The sequence below is a fragment of the Pseudoliparis swirei genome, chromosome 3 (assembly GCF_029220125.1).
Source record: "Pseudoliparis swirei isolate HS2019 ecotype Mariana Trench chromosome 3, NWPU_hadal_v1, whole genome shotgun sequence".
Lineage (NCBI taxonomy): Eukaryota > Metazoa > Chordata > Actinopteri > Perciformes > Liparidae > Pseudoliparis > Pseudoliparis swirei.
This window is the reverse complement of record NC_079390.1, coordinates 21,206,838-21,224,305: the sequence shown is the minus strand read 5'-3', so window position 1 is coordinate 21,224,305 and position 17,468 is coordinate 21,206,838. Positions and strand designations below refer to the sequence as shown.

The 17,468-nt window shown below is 43.5% G+C and overlaps 1 protein-coding gene across 2 annotated transcripts in view; it reads right to left on the bottom strand.

Annotated features, from left to right (window-relative positions):
- The window catches only part of wwc1 (WW and C2 domain containing 1), a 49,456-nt gene that overhangs the window by 5,827 nt on the left and 26,161 nt on the right, over positions 1 to 17,468 (bottom strand). For both annotated transcript variants that reach the window (XM_056408783.1, XM_056408775.1), the window contains 13 exons: positions 17,112 to 17,357; positions 14,300 to 14,389; positions 12,462 to 13,117; positions 9,497 to 9,614; positions 8,402 to 8,572; positions 7,016 to 7,208; positions 6,141 to 6,278; positions 5,612 to 5,664; positions 3,806 to 3,989; positions 3,052 to 3,222; positions 2,868 to 2,960; positions 1,173 to 1,403; positions 470 to 588 (listed from right to left, as the gene is read on the bottom strand). In XM_056408783.1, coding sequence (XP_056264758.1) covers positions 470 to 588; positions 1,173 to 1,403; positions 2,868 to 2,960; positions 3,052 to 3,222; positions 3,806 to 3,989; positions 5,612 to 5,664; positions 6,141 to 6,278; positions 7,016 to 7,208; positions 8,402 to 8,572; positions 9,497 to 9,614; positions 12,462 to 13,117; positions 14,300 to 14,389; positions 17,112 to 17,357 — 2,463 coding nt within the window. The remainder of the gene's footprint in view (positions 1 to 469; positions 589 to 1,172; positions 1,404 to 2,867; positions 2,961 to 3,051; positions 3,223 to 3,805; positions 3,990 to 5,611; positions 5,665 to 6,140; positions 6,279 to 7,015; positions 7,209 to 8,401; positions 8,573 to 9,496; positions 9,615 to 12,461; positions 13,118 to 14,299; positions 14,390 to 17,111; positions 17,358 to 17,468) is intronic.

The following is a 17,468-nucleotide window of genomic DNA, read 5'->3' as shown; positions in this document are numbered from 1 at the left end:
TCACATGTGTCGAGGACGCAGCTTTTTCTATCTTACATTGAAAGCCACGACTTCTCGTCCCATCGCGGCAGATTATGCCATTTCAGAAGATTCATTTAAAATCCTGGCGTTGCCGCTGTGTTACGGAGCGCCGCTCCTCATTTACATATCCATGAACGGGGAACCGACCCTCCTCGTATTTGATGACGTATCCGTGCGTCGGCGCCGGGTCACAGATGAACGCGTCATGCGAGGTGAACGATGTGGCGACTCATTTCTGCCGCGGTTATTTGTCTCGCCCTGCTGTTCATTTCCGTGAGGAACATCGTCTCACAGTATTCATCGAAATGTGTTCCTCCTGCCTCTTCGCGTCAGAAATGCAACCTTTTAGAAAGTGCATCATCGTCTAGAAACAACCCGAGTCTCATATTTCAGAACTCTGTCTAGCTGACTGGAACCCGGTCTGCCCCCCCCCCCCCCCCCCCCTCACCTGAAGGTCTGGACCTCGGGGTCCTCTTTGCGGCTCTGGCCTCTGATCTTGTGGACTTCCTTGGCCGCCGCCCTCATCATCTTCTCCACCCGCTTCTCCTGCAGCTGCTCCTCACGAGTCTGCAGCGGGAAGGGGGGTCAGAGATAGAGGGTTCATACACATCGTCACCGAAGGATTTCCAGGACTTTAAACCAAATTTCAGTGAGCAAACATTTTGTGAAATCTCGGTGTAAACATGAAAAAATGAGAACATTTAATATGTTAATCAACAATGAGGATTCAAAAGTATAAAGTACAACCTCAAACGACACAAATGAATGAGAGACAATAGTTTGATTAATAGAATACACATTTCCGTCTTTTCAGTTACGGTGCGTTCACTTGCAGCGCGAAAAAAATGTGCGCTGCAAGTATGAGTGCGTATGCCGGCTTATATTTTAAAACGTCTTTCTTTTAAAGCATATTCATGATTTAAAACTCAGTGTGAATGCACATATCAATATAACATATTTCCGTGACTTTACCAAACCTTTTGGAATTTGTTCTACTTTTCCAAGTCTGGAAATAACCATTTTAAAATTCCCGTGACTCTTCCAGGTTTTCCATGACCGTACGAAACCCCGGAGATACTGAACTCAGCCCTCCTTCAAATGCCCCCCCCGACATGTTGTCCACCCGACCGATCCCCTGGGCGCTCCTTCACCTGTTTCTCGGCCTGCTTGAGGAGGAGGCGGAAGCGCTCGTCCTCTTGGACCCAGGCGGGCAGCTCCCGGCGGCCCTGCTGCCGCGCCTTCTCCAGCTGCAGCTTCAGCTCGCGCAGCACCCGCAGCTCCTGCGCCAGCCGGGACTGCCGCGTCCGGGACACCTGCAGGTCGATCTCCAGGTCCATGGACGTCCGCAGCAGGCCGTCCAGACCTTTGAGCTGCAGAGGAGGCTGGCGGAGGGGACGGTGGGGACTCATTTAAAAAGGGGCCGCAGACTCAAACGGAATCCACAGATGTTCACTATTTGAATGTATGACAGATCGGCTATATTTCAACACAGTTCCGAAACAAATAGCTCTACTTTACTCCAACAGACTCCATCAGGGTAGGAACTTTACACATTAGGGGGCAGTTTTTTCCCCCACTGACTGAAATCTAGGGGCATTTAAAAAGAAATCTGAGGCACTTTTTGAAACTTGTGAAATAGCATTTTAACCTTTGTTGAAAAATAATATACTTATTTATGCTTTCAGTATATGAGCAATTGTCATAAAAATGGCAATAATAAGACTATTAGGCAACAGCCTACAGAGTCAAAGAGTTTTCTTAAATAAAAAAGAAAAAACATAAATCAGACAATCATATTAAATTTGATTGTTATTTCTTTGTAGTTATGTATTGTTATTACATTTTTATACATCTATTAACAACTATTTTTTTGTTTTTTTATACTTATACTTATTCATTTGTTTGTGTACCTACCTAATACATGCAATAAAGATAAAACTCACTCACAAAGAAAACAACAAAATGCTATTAAATTACATTTTTTTCCCCTCTCCTCATGATATCAGGGGCAAAATTATATTTTTTAGGGACAGCTTTGCCCTTTGCCCTCGTGTATTTCCGGCGCTGGGCGTTAAAAATGTCCGGAAACGCTTAAACTATTTGCAAATACTACCACCAACACGGGAGGCGCGTTTGTTTGCCGACGAGCTCCACGAGGGACCCGGAGACTTTCAAATGTCAGAGCTGCATTAAACATTCAGACGGTTATTAAATATTAAGAGTCACTTCACTGGGAGTCGTCTGGCAGCTTCGAATGTTTTTTAAAAAGGGGCCTCCTTTCCGAGCACCTCCCCCATCCAGGTAGTCTCCGACATTTGACATGTCGCTGGTTAAATTGACACACGTGCTGGCGCTTGTCACCACATGTCAATTTTGTCATATATATTAATATATGTATTTATATATATATATAATATATATTATATATATAATATATATATATATTTTTATAATTTGTCATTATATATATATATATATATAGAGCTGCGTCTATATGTTATATGTATATAATAATACGCCGCAGCATGACATCAGAGTGAGCGAAGACGACCCGAAGCTCGCAGCTTCTAACAGCTCTTAGACCAAAATAAGCAGCGGAGGAACAACCTAAAAGTGAATAAACATGGGGTAACACATGTGAGGCTTTTATGTGAGAGACAGTCGGAAAACGAAAAGTCAACGTGTCATTGTGAACGCACAATTGAATGTAAAGTTTTCATGAAAGGAAAGTAAAACAAACGTTTTGTGTATGCTGTCATTTTAATATCTGGCATGGGCAAGAGTGTCTGTAGTGTCGTGTTTTTAAATGCTTTAATGGTTTAATGGTTTTTTTAGTTTTGTTTTACCTTCTTCATGCGCATGCTGCGTCTCTCCGAAGCGTTCCGGACAAACGGAGACTTCTTGGAGAGGGTGGAGCTGTCGCTGTCACTGCGGTTCACCTAGAAAGACACCAGTGAAATATTAGTTCAATAACCCAACTGTTTTGTGTTTTAATGATTATTATTTTTTTATTAGATTATTTCCCGGTACCCTGCAGATGTACTGGCTCTGAGGTCCGGGGGAGAAGGTCTTGGAGCGGATGATGCTGTTGCCCCTCATGAAGGGGTTCTGCTGGTGGACGTCCGGGCGCCGCTCCTTTGGCCGAACCACCGAGCCGTGGTAGGACGGCAACAAGTTGCCCATGCTCGTCTCCTTGTTCACCTGGACAGAGGACGCGACGGGGACGAGTAAGGTTTGGGAGCTTTTTTTAAAACAACTTCAACCCTCTAAAAAGAATAATTGAAACTTTTAACAACCTATAAGAAGACAGAAGGAAACATCGGTGTAACGGGTCCTTGGCTGTCGCACCAAAGGATGAGCACACTCAATGATATTTGGTAATATCTTTTATTCGACTGCCTCTCCTCTCTCGCGCCTCCATCCCGATGCCACCCCATATAGGGCAGAGACACTAATTAGCTGATCGCCCGCAGCTGATGCCAATTAGCCCTCTTCCCAGCACCTGTTCCCTGAGCCACGCCCCCACAGATGCACCTAACCACGCCCCCACAGCTGCACCTAACCACGCCCTCAGCCACTACAATCAGAAGAAAGCGGTTTTAAGGTTTCCAAATATAAATGTAGACGTAAAGCGTTTAGTTTGATTTGGTTAAAGACGACGAATGTCTTCATTTTTTTGAGGACTTCTCCAGCAAAAAAAAGAAAAGAAAACGACCACATGACAGTGGGAGGAGCTACTCGTCCATTTCCTGCTCGAGTGAGAGTTGAAAATCCCAAACGTTACCTTTTCTGTGATGGCTGCTGCTGCTGATGGAGGTTTGGTAACCTGTTCCTCCTCTTCCTCCTCTTCATCCTCAGCTCTCCATTGGCTGCTGTCAGGATAAAACACGCCCTCTTCCTCAAGAGGTCCCGCTCCCTCCACGCCGTTGCCCTCGTCGTCGTCGGACATGTCCAGAAGGTCGCCGTGCCTGACGGTCAACAACAGAGATGCCGTTAGAAAATGGAGGCGCGTCTGATTTAAATTATAATCACGTTTCAAGTTTCAAGTTTCAAGTTTTTATTGTCACATCCCCTTTTATACAAGTATAATCGGTTTGTGAAATTCTTATGTGCAAAACACCCGACAGCAGTAGCAGACTAAAAAAAGAATAAGAATGAGAATAAACTATACAATATCCACACAAAAAAGAAAGTATTAACAATATATGTATATAAAACAATGTAATAGAATATACATCATGACAATATATATATATAAAACAATGTAATAAAATATACACTTTTTTGAGACAATATATATATATATATGTATATACATACAATATATATATACAATATATATATATATAAAACAATGTAATAAAATATACACCATGGCCATAGATATTCACAGAATATGTTCTAGTGTATAGTGTTAATGAGGGTCTCAGTCCTTGTTCAGCAGCCTGATGGCCTGACTGAAGAAGCTGTCCCTCAGTCTGTTTGTGCGGCACTTGATACTGCGGTGCGCAAACTTTAGCGTGTATTTTATGGAAGCGAATTTAGGAACTGCTTTTGTTGGATAAAAAAAAGCGTTTTATTTATTTCCTGAAGATAGTCTGAGAGTGTAAAATAATATTATATTATATATAATATTATAAATTAGAATTCTCATTTTGACTAGTTTTTATTTTTACAATTATTTATGTGTTCCATGGAGTGTGTGGGAGTGGGTGGCTTGATTAAGTGTTGTTGCAGTCTGATGATGCCCTCACATGAACATCTCGAAGTTGATGGGTAAATGATGGGGAATAAATGGGACGTAATAAAAAAGAAAAGACAGAGGTCAATGGAAGTAAAGACAGAGGTCAATGGAAGTAAAGACAGAGGTCAGTGGAAGTAAAGACAGGTCAATGGAAGTCAAGACAGAGGTCAATGGAAGTAAAGACAGAGGTCAGTGGAAGTAAAGACAGAGGTCAGTGGAAGTAAAGACAGGTCAATGGAAGTCAAGACAGAGGTCAATGGAAGTAAAGACAGAGGTCAATGGAAGTAAAGACAGGTCAGTGGAAGTAATGACAGAGGTCAGTGGAAGTAAAGACAGAGGTCAATGGAAGTAAAGACAGGTCAGTGGAAGTAAAGACAGAGGTCAATGGAAGTCAAGACAGAGGTCAATGGAAGTAAAGACAGAGGTCAATGGAAGTCAAGACAGAGGTTAACGGAAGTAAAGACAGAGGTCAATGGAAGTCAAGACAGAGGTCAATGGAAGTAAAGACAGAGGTCAACGGAAGTAAAGACAGAGGTCAGTGGAAGTCAAGACAGAGGTCAATGGAAGTAAAGACAGAGGTCAATGGAAGTAAAGACAGAGGTCAGTGGAAGTAAAGACAGAGGTCAATGGAAGTCAAGACAGAGGTCAGTGGTAGTAAAAACAGAGGTCAATGGAAGTAAAGACAGAGGTCAATGGAAGTCAAGACAGAGGTCAATGGAAGTAAAGACAGAGGTCAATGGAAGTAAAGACAGAGGTCAACGGAAGTAAAGACAGAGGTCAATGGAAGGGCGAAGGAGGGAATAAATAACTAAAGTAAAGCAGATGTCGGAAAGGGCACACGCTCACCACTCGTCGTCTTCGGGAACGTCGGCTCGGTCACTGTGGGAAACGCCACGAGTCTGAAACAGAACACACACACACACACACACACACACATCAGGACAAATCTCTGCAGGTTTCACCACCTGATGTAAGAAGTGTTATTATCTGACAGTAAAACTTTAATCGTTTGCGTTTACTTATCGCCACTACTTTTCCTGTGTTTGAAGCTTTTCTACGATTTCTCAAATCACTCATGTTTTTTCTTTTCTTTCCTCACGCTCATCCCTTCCTTCACCCCAGGAATGTGTTCATTCTGATCATTCCAGACACGTTGCTGTGGTCTACGGGGGTGGGTGGGGGGGGGGAGCTCTTGGCACATTCAATACACATTTCCTGTCTAACACGAAGTACAGGACTAAAAACCATTTACACAGAGAGAGAAAAGCTTCCACTCAAATATCTTTTCAACACACGGCTCCGTCGACGCTCAGCAGCAAAATGCTCAGCGTCGACTTTCTTTAAGAACATTTTTCTGATGATTTCGAAGCTGTACCGGGTCAGAGCCGCCGCCCGCCGCCGGGCACTCTTTGTCCTTGATCTCGCGCAGGAAGGCGCGATTCAGGAGATTGTACCACTTGGTGCATCTCTCCTCCGAACAGCTGACGTCGGCCAGGCTGATCTGGGCCCCGGCCTGGAGGAGAGGAGAGGATGACAGAAATACAATGGAATAGAAATACAATGGAACAGAAATACAATGGAATAGAAATACAATGGAACAGAAATACAATGGAACAGAAAAACAATGGAACATCGCAGAACATTCGGCCCTTTTTGGCTTCAATTAAACAATCTGATCAGTTTGAGTTTTATTCACAGGCGAGTGCGGTCAGTGCTGCGTTATCACACTGAGCAGCACACACAAACACACACACACACACAGACAACCACACAGACAGACACAGACAGACACGCACAGACACACTCACACAGACATATACATAGACACCAACACACTCAAACAGACACACACACACATATATATACATAGACAGACACACACACATAGACACAGACAGACACACTCACACAGACACAGATATATACATAGACACTAACACACACAACCATACATACAGTCAAACACACACATATATACATAGACAGACACACACACACAGACACACACAGTTCAGACTTGATAGAGACACGTTAGGTTTGGTCAAAACTAAAAGCAAAATGTATTGGAAACATAACGGAGGGATAGGACTTTTTTGTCCAAAAATACATAATTAAAACAGTTATAAATATATATAAATACATATATAAATAAATATGTATAAATAAATATGTATAAATAAATATACATATATAAATATATATATATTATATGTATAGATAACACAATTAAATCTTAGCTGTTTCACGAACCAGACACTCTTCGTGGCCCGACTTGCTGGTGTTGCAGACGTCGACCCTCAGCGTCTTCTGCCGCAGTGCACTGTGGGAAATCTGTACGCTGAACACCTCGTTGACCTCCACGACGTCCTGAGGCAGAGAGCCGCGTGTTCGGAAGAGGCAGCGCGTGGTTTCCACGCAGGGCAGCACCGCCGAACGCACATACCTGCGGGAGGGGAAAAGATTGCATCATCTGCATAATAATGAGTTATCGTCTAAAGGAGAGTAGAAACACGCGAATTTGTCAAACTGAAGACGCATGTGTGTGTATATGTATATATGTGTGTGTGTATGTATGCGTGTGTATGTGTGTATATGTATATATATATATGTATGTATGTATGTTTGTGTGGGTGGGTGTAGGTGTATGTATATGTGTGTGTATATATGTTTATGTCTGACTTTTTTAAACTTGTTTTATGTTTATATAACTAAACAAATAAAAAATGTAGCCGACAAAAAAAAACTGAAGACACCCAACAGAGACATCTTTGTGAGAACCGTAAACACAGTCAATCGGAGTCGCGTCTCTGGTCTAAAATGTAAAGTTCGATAAATCAAACGAGACGTCGGCGAGCAAGTAGCGCGGGTCACGATGACTTCAGGATCATTTGTTTCCTGTTATTGATTTGCATAAGACACCACTTCTTCCAGTGCAAACACACAGAGAGAGAGACGCCTCTCAGACACACATCTGCATGAGCAAACAGGCATTACACATGCGAGGTGGCACGCAACAAATAGGACGCACCTTACTCTACCCGTCTGTAACTTGTTTGATCTGAATATGTGAACTGTTTATTGATACAAGCGTTGCGCGTCGACCTCCAACCGCCAGTTTCTTTTTACTATTGTGTTTGTGCATATAGACCTAGATTACTCCCTAAGCGAGCGTGATCTAATAAACGGGGGTGTAAATAACCCCTTAAAAGGTTTATTGTTTTGTGTCGATTGCCTTTTGTATCTGCTTTATTGTTTTTGATGTATGCCTTTTTATATTGTATTGTTTTAATGATTTTGTAGACGATTAATCTACTTCCTCTGAGTTAAATCAGACTTTTATTTTGAAATGTTAAAAGGAAGCGCACCTTTATTTTAAATAAAAATACCAACTTGACGGTACGGCTAAAGATGTTACGGACGGACGTGCATTATATTTAAAGTTTCATAGTTTTAATGGACCCGTATGAGGCTAATGCTCTTACGGTGGTGACAAGGTGGTATTTATTCAAGAGTTTTGGTTCATTTTTATACAACGAAAGAAAGGAAATAAAGAAGTTCACCAGCAGTAAAGTCTCACGCCGATTGATATACGGGGCTCCGTTACAGGGGGTAACAAAAAGAAAAGGGGGGACGTACATCTTCTGGTCAGCCGGCAGACAGAGGGCGCTGCAGTTGGCCAGCTGCGTGACGTAGATGGTGAAGCGCTGGTCTCTGGACTCGTAGCGGAAGCCGAGCTGCACTTGAGAGCAGCAGAGCGGCGGCCTCTCCTCGGAGGAGCTCTGGAGGACGTCTGCGGGGAGGTCCGGCCTGGAGGAAACACAGCCGCCGTGAGACAGACGCGTGGACGTCTGCGTTGCAGATCACGGAAACCCGAGACCGCGGAGGGTCATTCAATATATAGAGTAAATAGAGTATTTTTCAATGCTGTATTAAAGCAATGTAATGACACTATGAAGGTGTTTCTATTGTTCAACAAACATAAAACAAACTTGGAAGAAAAAAAGGGAAATGTCTTTAATGTTGTGTTAATGATCAAAGGAGATTTACTTTAAACATGTAAATGATTGTGTATACACTACCGTTCAAAGGTTTGGGGTCACTTAGAAATGTCTTTATTTTTCAAAGAAGGTAACATTAAATTAGTCAGAAATACACTCTATACATAGTTAATGTGTAGATGAGTATTCTCTGGTGTTTAATGAAGTCTCTACAGAGGTGTGTAGAGGCCCATCTTCAGTGTTCTAATGGTACATTGTGTTATCACCTTAGAAGACTAGCGGAGGGGTAGAAAACCCTTTTTATGTGAGCGCAGCTGAAAACAGTTATGCTGGTGAGAAGCTATAAAACTGGCCTTCCTTTGAGTGACAAGGTGGAAGAGCAAAATTAATATTTCTAACCTTTTCGTTGTCTCGACTATATTTTCTATTCATTTTGCAATTCATTTGATAAATAAAAGTGTGTGTTTTCATGAAAAACACAACATTTTCTGGGTGACCCCGAACTTTTGAACGGTAGTGTAAGTCTTTAAGTTTATTTGTCACGTAAAGAAGTGAAATACTGAGTGGCAAACTTCTAATATTGTGCTCATGGCTTGTGTGAAAAATAAGAATTAGAGATGCAAAGGATGTATAATTCAATGTAAAAGGACAATAAATGCATCTAGCTCAAATATGGGACATCCAGGGCAGGTCAAAGGTCACCATGTTCCTCAGATTAAAGGGTTCCCCGTACCTGCGCTCCGACGGCTCGTACACGCCGCTATCGCCGGCCACCGACTCGTCAGACACCGCTGAGGTCACGCCTATTTTCTTTGGCCCCGCCCCGGTCCCTCGCTGTTGGGGAGTCGAGTCTAAAGACAACAGGGGAAGGAAAGTCCGCTGAGGAAACCGTTGAATTTACAAAGAGGATTTGCCTTTTTTTCTTTCTTCTTCTTGGATTTCTGTTTAACGGCTACAATAAGTCTGGTGAAATGCTATATTATATTTTTTTAAATAAAATAAATTTAAAAAAATAAAAAGAAGATGAATTGATCCTGTAACAGGTATCGTGTGTGTATGTGTATGTGCGTGTGCGTGTGTGTGTGCATTCAGGCCACACTGATTCCTATTCCTCTGGGCCATAGAGAGCCATTATTGTCAGAATAAACCATTTAAACCAAAGCATCGTGTACTTGACCACCCACTACCTGTCAATTCTAAAAGAGACACAACAAATTAGAAAAGAAACAAATCTCCCACAGGTGAGACATAAAACACGGAGCGCATGGTCAACGGAGGGCCGAAAATCAAAGAGTAGAAAGCCTCGGCACTTCAGCAGCGTGTACTTGTGGAATCAGTGAAACTATGAAAACCCTCTGTCAACAAGTCGCAGTTATATTTACTTTGTTGGTTTAACAGCTGTGGTCTCACCGAGTAGAATGAAGGGTCTGAGACTTTATTTGAGGATCAGAGCCTTATGAATGGAGCCCGGGAGCGTGTCGAGCTCCGGCAGCAGAGATGGAGAGTGAAAAGCAAACCGGACACCGCTCCACCTTTCACCTTTCAAGTGGTGTCACGTTGAGCCGCTGCATCGGGGCTCAAACTTCAGCTGAGCCGTACGGTCCTTAATTACGGTCCTTTAGCTACCGCCACTTCTTCTCGTCACACATATTCAAGGCTATAGAGAGCTGCAGGGATGACTTGTTTGTGTTGGCCAAATTAGCATCACAAAAAAAGCCAAGCGATATTCTATATAAATATATATATATATATATATCCAAATATATATATATAACTATAAATATATATATACATGCATTTATAAATATATATTATTATATATACATATATATGAATATCAATAAATATATATATACATACATTTATAAATATATATTATTATATATACATATATATAAATATATACATATCAATAAATATATATATATACATACATTTATAAATATATATTATTATATATACATATATATAAATATATACATATCAATAAATATATACAGGACTGTCTCAGAAAATTAGAATATTGTGATAAAGTTCTTTATTTTCTGTAATGCAATTAAAAAAACAAAAATGTCATGCATTCTGGATTCATTACAAATCAACTGAAATATTGCAAGCCTTTTATTCTTTTAATATTGCTGATTATGGCTTACAGCTTAAGAAAACTCTAAAATCCTATCTCATAAAATTTTAATATTTCCTCAGACCAAGTAAAAAAAAGATTTATAACAGCTGAGTGTTTGTCAAGGCTCAGGAAACCCTTGCAGGTGTTTCGAGTTAATTAGACAATTCAAGTGATTTGTTTAATACCCTACTAGTATACTTTTTCATGATATTCTAATATTTAGAGATAGGATATTTGAGTTTTCTTAAGCTGTAAGCCATAATCAGCAATATTAAAAGAATAAAAGGCTTGCAATATTTCAGTTGATTTGTAATGAATCCAGAATGCATGACATTTTTGTTTTTTGAATTGCATTACAGAAAATAAAGAACTTTATCACAATATTCTAATTTTCTGAGACAGTCCTGTATATATACATATACAGAAATATATAAACAAATATATGTAAATAAATATATATATGAAAAAATATATGGAAATATATATATACGTATAAATATATATATATATATAGATAAATATACATAGCATACAAAAAAATACACAAATAAATAAGAAACACAATAGCACAAAATAATATTAAAAGTAGCCACACGGAGGCTGTAATCCAACACACTCCTAACCTTCACCTCCCCTCAGCTATCCTCCCTTCATTGCTTCCACCAGAAATCAGGTTTCAAACGCAGTATAACATTTCTCACCACGCACACAAATGCTGGTGCTTAAAAGCTTTTTCTGTGAGAATGTGGACCTACACAACATGTTTGACCAGTTTGGGGATATGATCTGGTTGACCTCCAGACACAGATGCTGTGTCCTCTTGAGCGTCTCAGCTCTGAGAATCAGAATCAGAGAATTCTTAAAAATAATATTCATCTATCCACCTGTCTCTCAATTCAATTCACAATTGAAATGATGAAAATTTACTTTTTAGAGCCATTAAAAAAATGGTAGCCAGTTTCTCTGTTCTTCACCTTTGATGTCTGTAAATACCCGGCACACGGGACACATTGTTATCGATATACTTAGATTTTTGCGGAGGGACTTTAACTCTCTTGGCGCTATGGTCTTTTCTTGATTTGACATCATTTCTTAAATTCCCTTTTTAAAAAGGCACTTGCATTTGACACATGCCCATGTGTTAGACATCAAACATGGCAGAGATCTCCCTCTCTCTCTTCTAATTGCAGATAATTCATCACGATTGTCATCCTCATGCAATTAACTGGGATCATAATTTGAGTCGTTATCCTGCTGCCCTGCAGAGTTATTATGCAAACATGCTTTTTTATTGCTGTGGAGACATCGTGACGTGATATTGCTCTGCGGATAAGAGACCCGGAGTCCCTCGCAGCGCTTATGACCCGTCACATTGGAATTATTTCATTGTGCTCGAGTTCCTCTGGAAGACTTTTGGTTAACTCGTGGACTTTTTCATGCTCCTCCTAATTCTGCAGCATAAAATGAGATTCCGTACAATAGTATGCTTCCAACTTGGTGTCAACAGTTATTCTCTACACCATATTTCGACATTTTGGAATGAAGGAGAACCAAACGAAAGCTTCCAGTTTACCTTTGACCTCGTCGTGGTTCTGCTTCTCCTCGAGCCTCCCGGGACCGCCGTGCTCCTCCTCCTCCTGCCGCCGCCGCCGCCCCTCAGAGTCCAGGCTGAGCTCCAGCTCTGCGAGCCGGCTGTGGAGCTCCAAGTCCAGGCTCAGCCCGCCGGGCCCCGTCTGGCCCGGGAACGTCTCTCCGGGCGGGAAACTCGCGGTGTCCGTGACGAGCGGCGAGCACGGCGGAGAGAGCGACGAGAGAGACGACCGCGGCGACAGAGAGCTCATGGAGCGGGGCGTTTCAGACAGCCGGAGCGCCTGGATCCTGGAGGATCCCGACTCCGCTCCGCCGCCACCTCCGTCTTTTCCCGGCCCGCCGTCTGCTGTTCCCTCGGGCTTCTCGGCGCGCCTCTCCCCGGCGCCCGTCACCACCTCGTGTTCGTGTATGGTGGTGATGGAGCTGGAGGGCCGGTAGCCTCCCTGGCCCTCCTGCAGGAGGCTGTCCAGCTTGTTCTGGAAGTCCGGGTCGGCCAGCTCCGGCTGCTCCAGGTAGATGTCGGTGAAGCTGAGGGAGGAGGTGGAGCCCAGGCTGGAGGTGGTGGCCAGCGAGCCGCGGCTGGACGTGAGCGAGCCCCGACTGCTGCCGGACGAACAGGACAGAGTGCTGGCCGACAGGCTGCAGGAGGGAGAGAGAGAGAGAGAGAGAGAGAGAGAGAGAGAGAGAGAGGAGAGGAAGGAAAAGAAAGAAAAGGGAAAGTTTCAGTAATTAAACCACTTTAAACCATTAAAATCTATACCCATCAGGGTGTGAATTGGGTTGATGATGTCATCTCGTGTTAAAGCGCTTTGAGTGGTCGGAAGACTAAGTACAGAATCGTTTGTGTTCCTCTTCCACAATCTCCATTTCTTACATTCCTTTTCCCTCCCTCTGGACGTCTCCTCCATCCCTCCCTCCCTCCCTGCCTCCCTCCCTCCCTCCCTGCCTGTTCGCTCTCCTCTCCTTTTTACTTTGGATTGTTTGAGAAAAATAATTAAATCTTCAAATAAGTCCCGCGAGAGCGCAGCTAAAAAACGCACCTTCTGGTATAAACAGTAGTTCTGTCTTTTTATCAAGTATGTTTTATGTATTCTGCAAAGCACATTCAAGAACCATCAATTGGGGCGACATCAACGACGTCATTTTTGGGTCATCTCCCGGGCCCAGCGGGCGAGATGTTCACAGCCAATTTGAACCGTCGAACACAATCTAGGACCTGAAATACTCCTCAAATGTTGGACTTGAGGGTCTCTCATTAGGAGGAAAGTATTTTCTTGCTCCCCTCACTCTGTCCTCCTCGTGTCCTTTCCTCCCCTCTAATTAAAGCAGGGAGGCTCGAGGAGGCACGAGACCAACAGCCCCCTCGACTGTCAACCTCTCAGACGATCGCCTCTGAAGAGAGAAGAAAAATCCACCGCTGCTGAACGTTAAACATGAATATTAAAAACGTGTTCAGCTCTTACGACGGCCTCGCTTCGTGCCGTGAGAATGGAACGCGGAGGCCGGAAAATGAGATTCGGGACGCGAGCGAAAAAGACGAGGAGAACCAAACGCCTTTCGTCTTCGGCGAATGTTCACGTTCGGTTCTTAAAAGGTTAAACACTTCAATCGCGGCTCATCTCTCAGCCTCCGACACTTCAAAGCTCCGCCCTCTTCGACTGCCCGCTTTCAATCCAACAGACGGGGGATGGCTGTTTGTTTTCACTGAATCTTTTGATGGTCAACGACCTCGTGAGAAATATGTCCAACTAAAGACATTAGGGATGGAAATAAAAGACTTTTTTTTTAGAGATATTAACAGCAGAAATGAGATGAACAAACCTTTTGAGTTGGGTGTGCAGTGACGAGGCCAGTCGGACCGTCTCCTCCAGCTCTCTGACCAGCTTGTTCCTCTTGCAGTGCAGTCGCAGTCTGAAAGGACCCAGAACATATTTAGATATTTGTTGTTGTTGTTGTCAGCGACAGACCTGCAAGTAGAACGTAACGCCTCAATCGAATCAATTAAGTTATTTCAAAAAATTAAATAAATTTAAAAAATGTGATCCTGTGTGTGTGTGTGTGTTGTTTTCAGTTATTCTACGTTGTACTTATGCCATAAGTGGGAAAGAAAGGTGTGCGTGGTGAGATTCCTCATGTTGTTTACTTATCCCAACAGTTTGGGTCAGATGTTTAGAACCGAGAAGGTACAAACAACGCACACCGATTTCCACTTTCTGGACTGACAGTGTTTTCATGCTGAGCTTTGCTGACCTCAGCCTCCCTCTTCTGATAGTTTTGTTCTGTGTGTGTGTGTGTATGTGTGTGTTTTTTTCGTTAAAGAAAAGCAATTTACAACATTTTAAAAAAACTCTTGATTTAGGGAATTTGACATCTTCACCGCCGGCAGACACTTTAGACACAAGCGTCTGCATATTTCTAGTGTCAGAGTGTGTGTGTGTTTGTGTGTGTGTTTGTATGTGCGTGTGCGAGTGCATGTGTGTATGTGTGTGTGTGTGTGCTTGAGACTACAAGGGGTTCTTTTTGTGGCCGGGCTCTGCAGCCGCTCAGGTTACAGGAACAGGAGACGAGACACAAAGAGACTGAGCTCAGGTAGAGTCCGACCGGCGCGCTAAATAACAAGCGTCCTGTGGGGGGGGGGGGGGGGGGGGGTCCGGTTTGCTGCCTGCTGCTGTGTCCGAAACGAGAGAGAGAGCTACAGAACCGAGTGGAGAGGAAAGATGAAAGAAAAGATGTGTGGAGGAGAGCCGAAATAGAGGGAACAGGTTGTAAAAGGCTAGACAGAGAGGGGACGAGGAGAGGAGACAAGGAGAGGCGTCGACAGGAGAGAGAAGAGTAAACAAGAAGAGGAGAGGACAAGTGAGGAGACGAGCATGAGAGAAGAGGAGATGAGGGTAGAGGAGAGGTGAAATGACAAGGAGAAGCAAGGAGACACGGCGAGAGGTGAGGACACAAGGAGAAGAGAGGAGCCAAGCAGAGGTGAGGAGATGAAAGGGGAGGACAGGAGAGAATTGGAGGAGAGGAGAGGAAATAAGGAAAAGAGAGGAAAGGGGATGAGAGAATGGAGGTGAGGAGGAGGGGAGGAGAGGAAACAAGGAAAAGAGAGGAGAGGAGATGAGAGAAGGAGAGAAGAGAATGGAGGTGAGGAGGAGGGGAGGAGAGGAAACAAGGAAAAGAGAGGAGAGGAGACGAGAAGAGGGGAGGAGATGAGAAAAGGAGAGAAAAGAATGGAGGTCTAGGAGAAAGTGAGAGGCGACGAAGCAAGGAAAAGAGAGGAGAGTAGACAAGAAGAGGGGAGAAGATGAGAGAAGAGAATGGAGGCGAGAAGAAGGGGAGGAGAGGAAACAAGGAAACGAGAAGAGGGAAGGAGATGAGAAAAGGAGAGAAAAAGATGGTGGTCGAGGAGAAGGTGAGAGGAGAGGAAACAATAAAAAGAGAGGAGAGGAGACAAGAAGAGGGGAGGAGATGAGAGAAGAGAATGGAGGCGAGGAGAAGGAGAGAGGAAAAGAAACAAGGAAAAGAGAGGAGAGACAAGAAGAGGGGAAGATATGAGAGAAAGAGGGAAGAGAAGAAGGGGAGAGGAAACAAGGAGGGGAGAGGAGAAGGAGGAAGAGAGGCTGCTCATTGTGCTCGCTGTCACGTTCATCTCCAACTCTTAATAACCACCGGGGAGCGTTGACGGCCAGAAAGGTCTCGAGGCCAACAGACGGAGAAGGTCAGTGGAGTCAATGATGGCCGCAGTTACACACACACACACACACACGCACACACACACACACGCACACACGCACACCACAGCGCTGTCACCACCTGCTCTGACCTTCTCCATCTGGTGAGAGTTCATAAACTCGTGAGCCGGTCCAGCTGTTGGTGCTTCTTCCCGTCAGCTGCTCTCCTCTCTCTCCTCAGGGTGATTATTTATGTGTGTTAACATGTGTGTTGACATGTATGTTCTGCTTCCTGACACACACACACACACACACACCTGGTGACCAATGGATTTCCAGGACTTTAAACCATATTCCCATGACCAAACCTTTTGTGAAATCTCAGTGTATACACGAGTATAGACCTTAAATGACTTCTTATTATATATTGACTACTTTAACCCTCCTGTTACCTTTAGGGTCAATTTGACCCCATTCAATGTCGGTGTTCTTTGGGGTCAATTTGACCCCAGGCTGTTTTTCACTGTCAAACATATAAGAAATATCAACTTTTTTATATATTTAAAGGGCTATTTAGGTAGTCAACAAACAAACATAAAGTACCTGACACTTAAACTTGGGAAACAATATTAATTCTAATAATTTTCTGGAGGTTTTAATTGCTGGGGTCAAATTGACCCCGAGGGTAAAATATGTTGGTAAATGTGAAGGTGACAGGAGGGTTAAGAGAATGAGAGACAATAGTTAGATTAAAAGAATACACATATATATCTGAAAGTTTATTCTTTTAATCAAACATATGAATATAAAACATTTCCATGACCGTTTCAAAACGACATTGTTTTTAAGGACTTTTCTAGGCCTGGAAATAACTCTTTTAAATCCCGTGACCTTTCCAGGTTTTCCATCCTACGAGGCGAGGACGGCCTGAACAATGTTGTATTCAGGCCCCGCCCCCTCCGCCTCACCTCTCCGTCAGAGCCTTGCTCTGGTTGTCCCGGGCGGCCTGCAGGTCCGTCTCCAGCCGCTTCTTCTCCGACTCCAGCTTCTGGGCGTCGTTGGGCTGCAGCCGCTGCCGCGGCCTGACGTACTGCAGCTCCTTCAGCAGCTCCTCCTTCTCGTTGATGAGGATGAGGCGGTCGCGCTCCGGGTCCAGCAGGCCCGGCCACGCCTCGCTGTCCAGTTTGGCGATCTGCACCTCGATGGTGGCGATACTGAGAGGGAGAGGGAGAGGGAGAGAGAGAGAGAGAGAGAGAGAGAGAGAGAGAGAGAGAGAGTAAGGAAGGAAAAGGGAAAGTTTCAGTAATTAAATCACTTTAAACGAT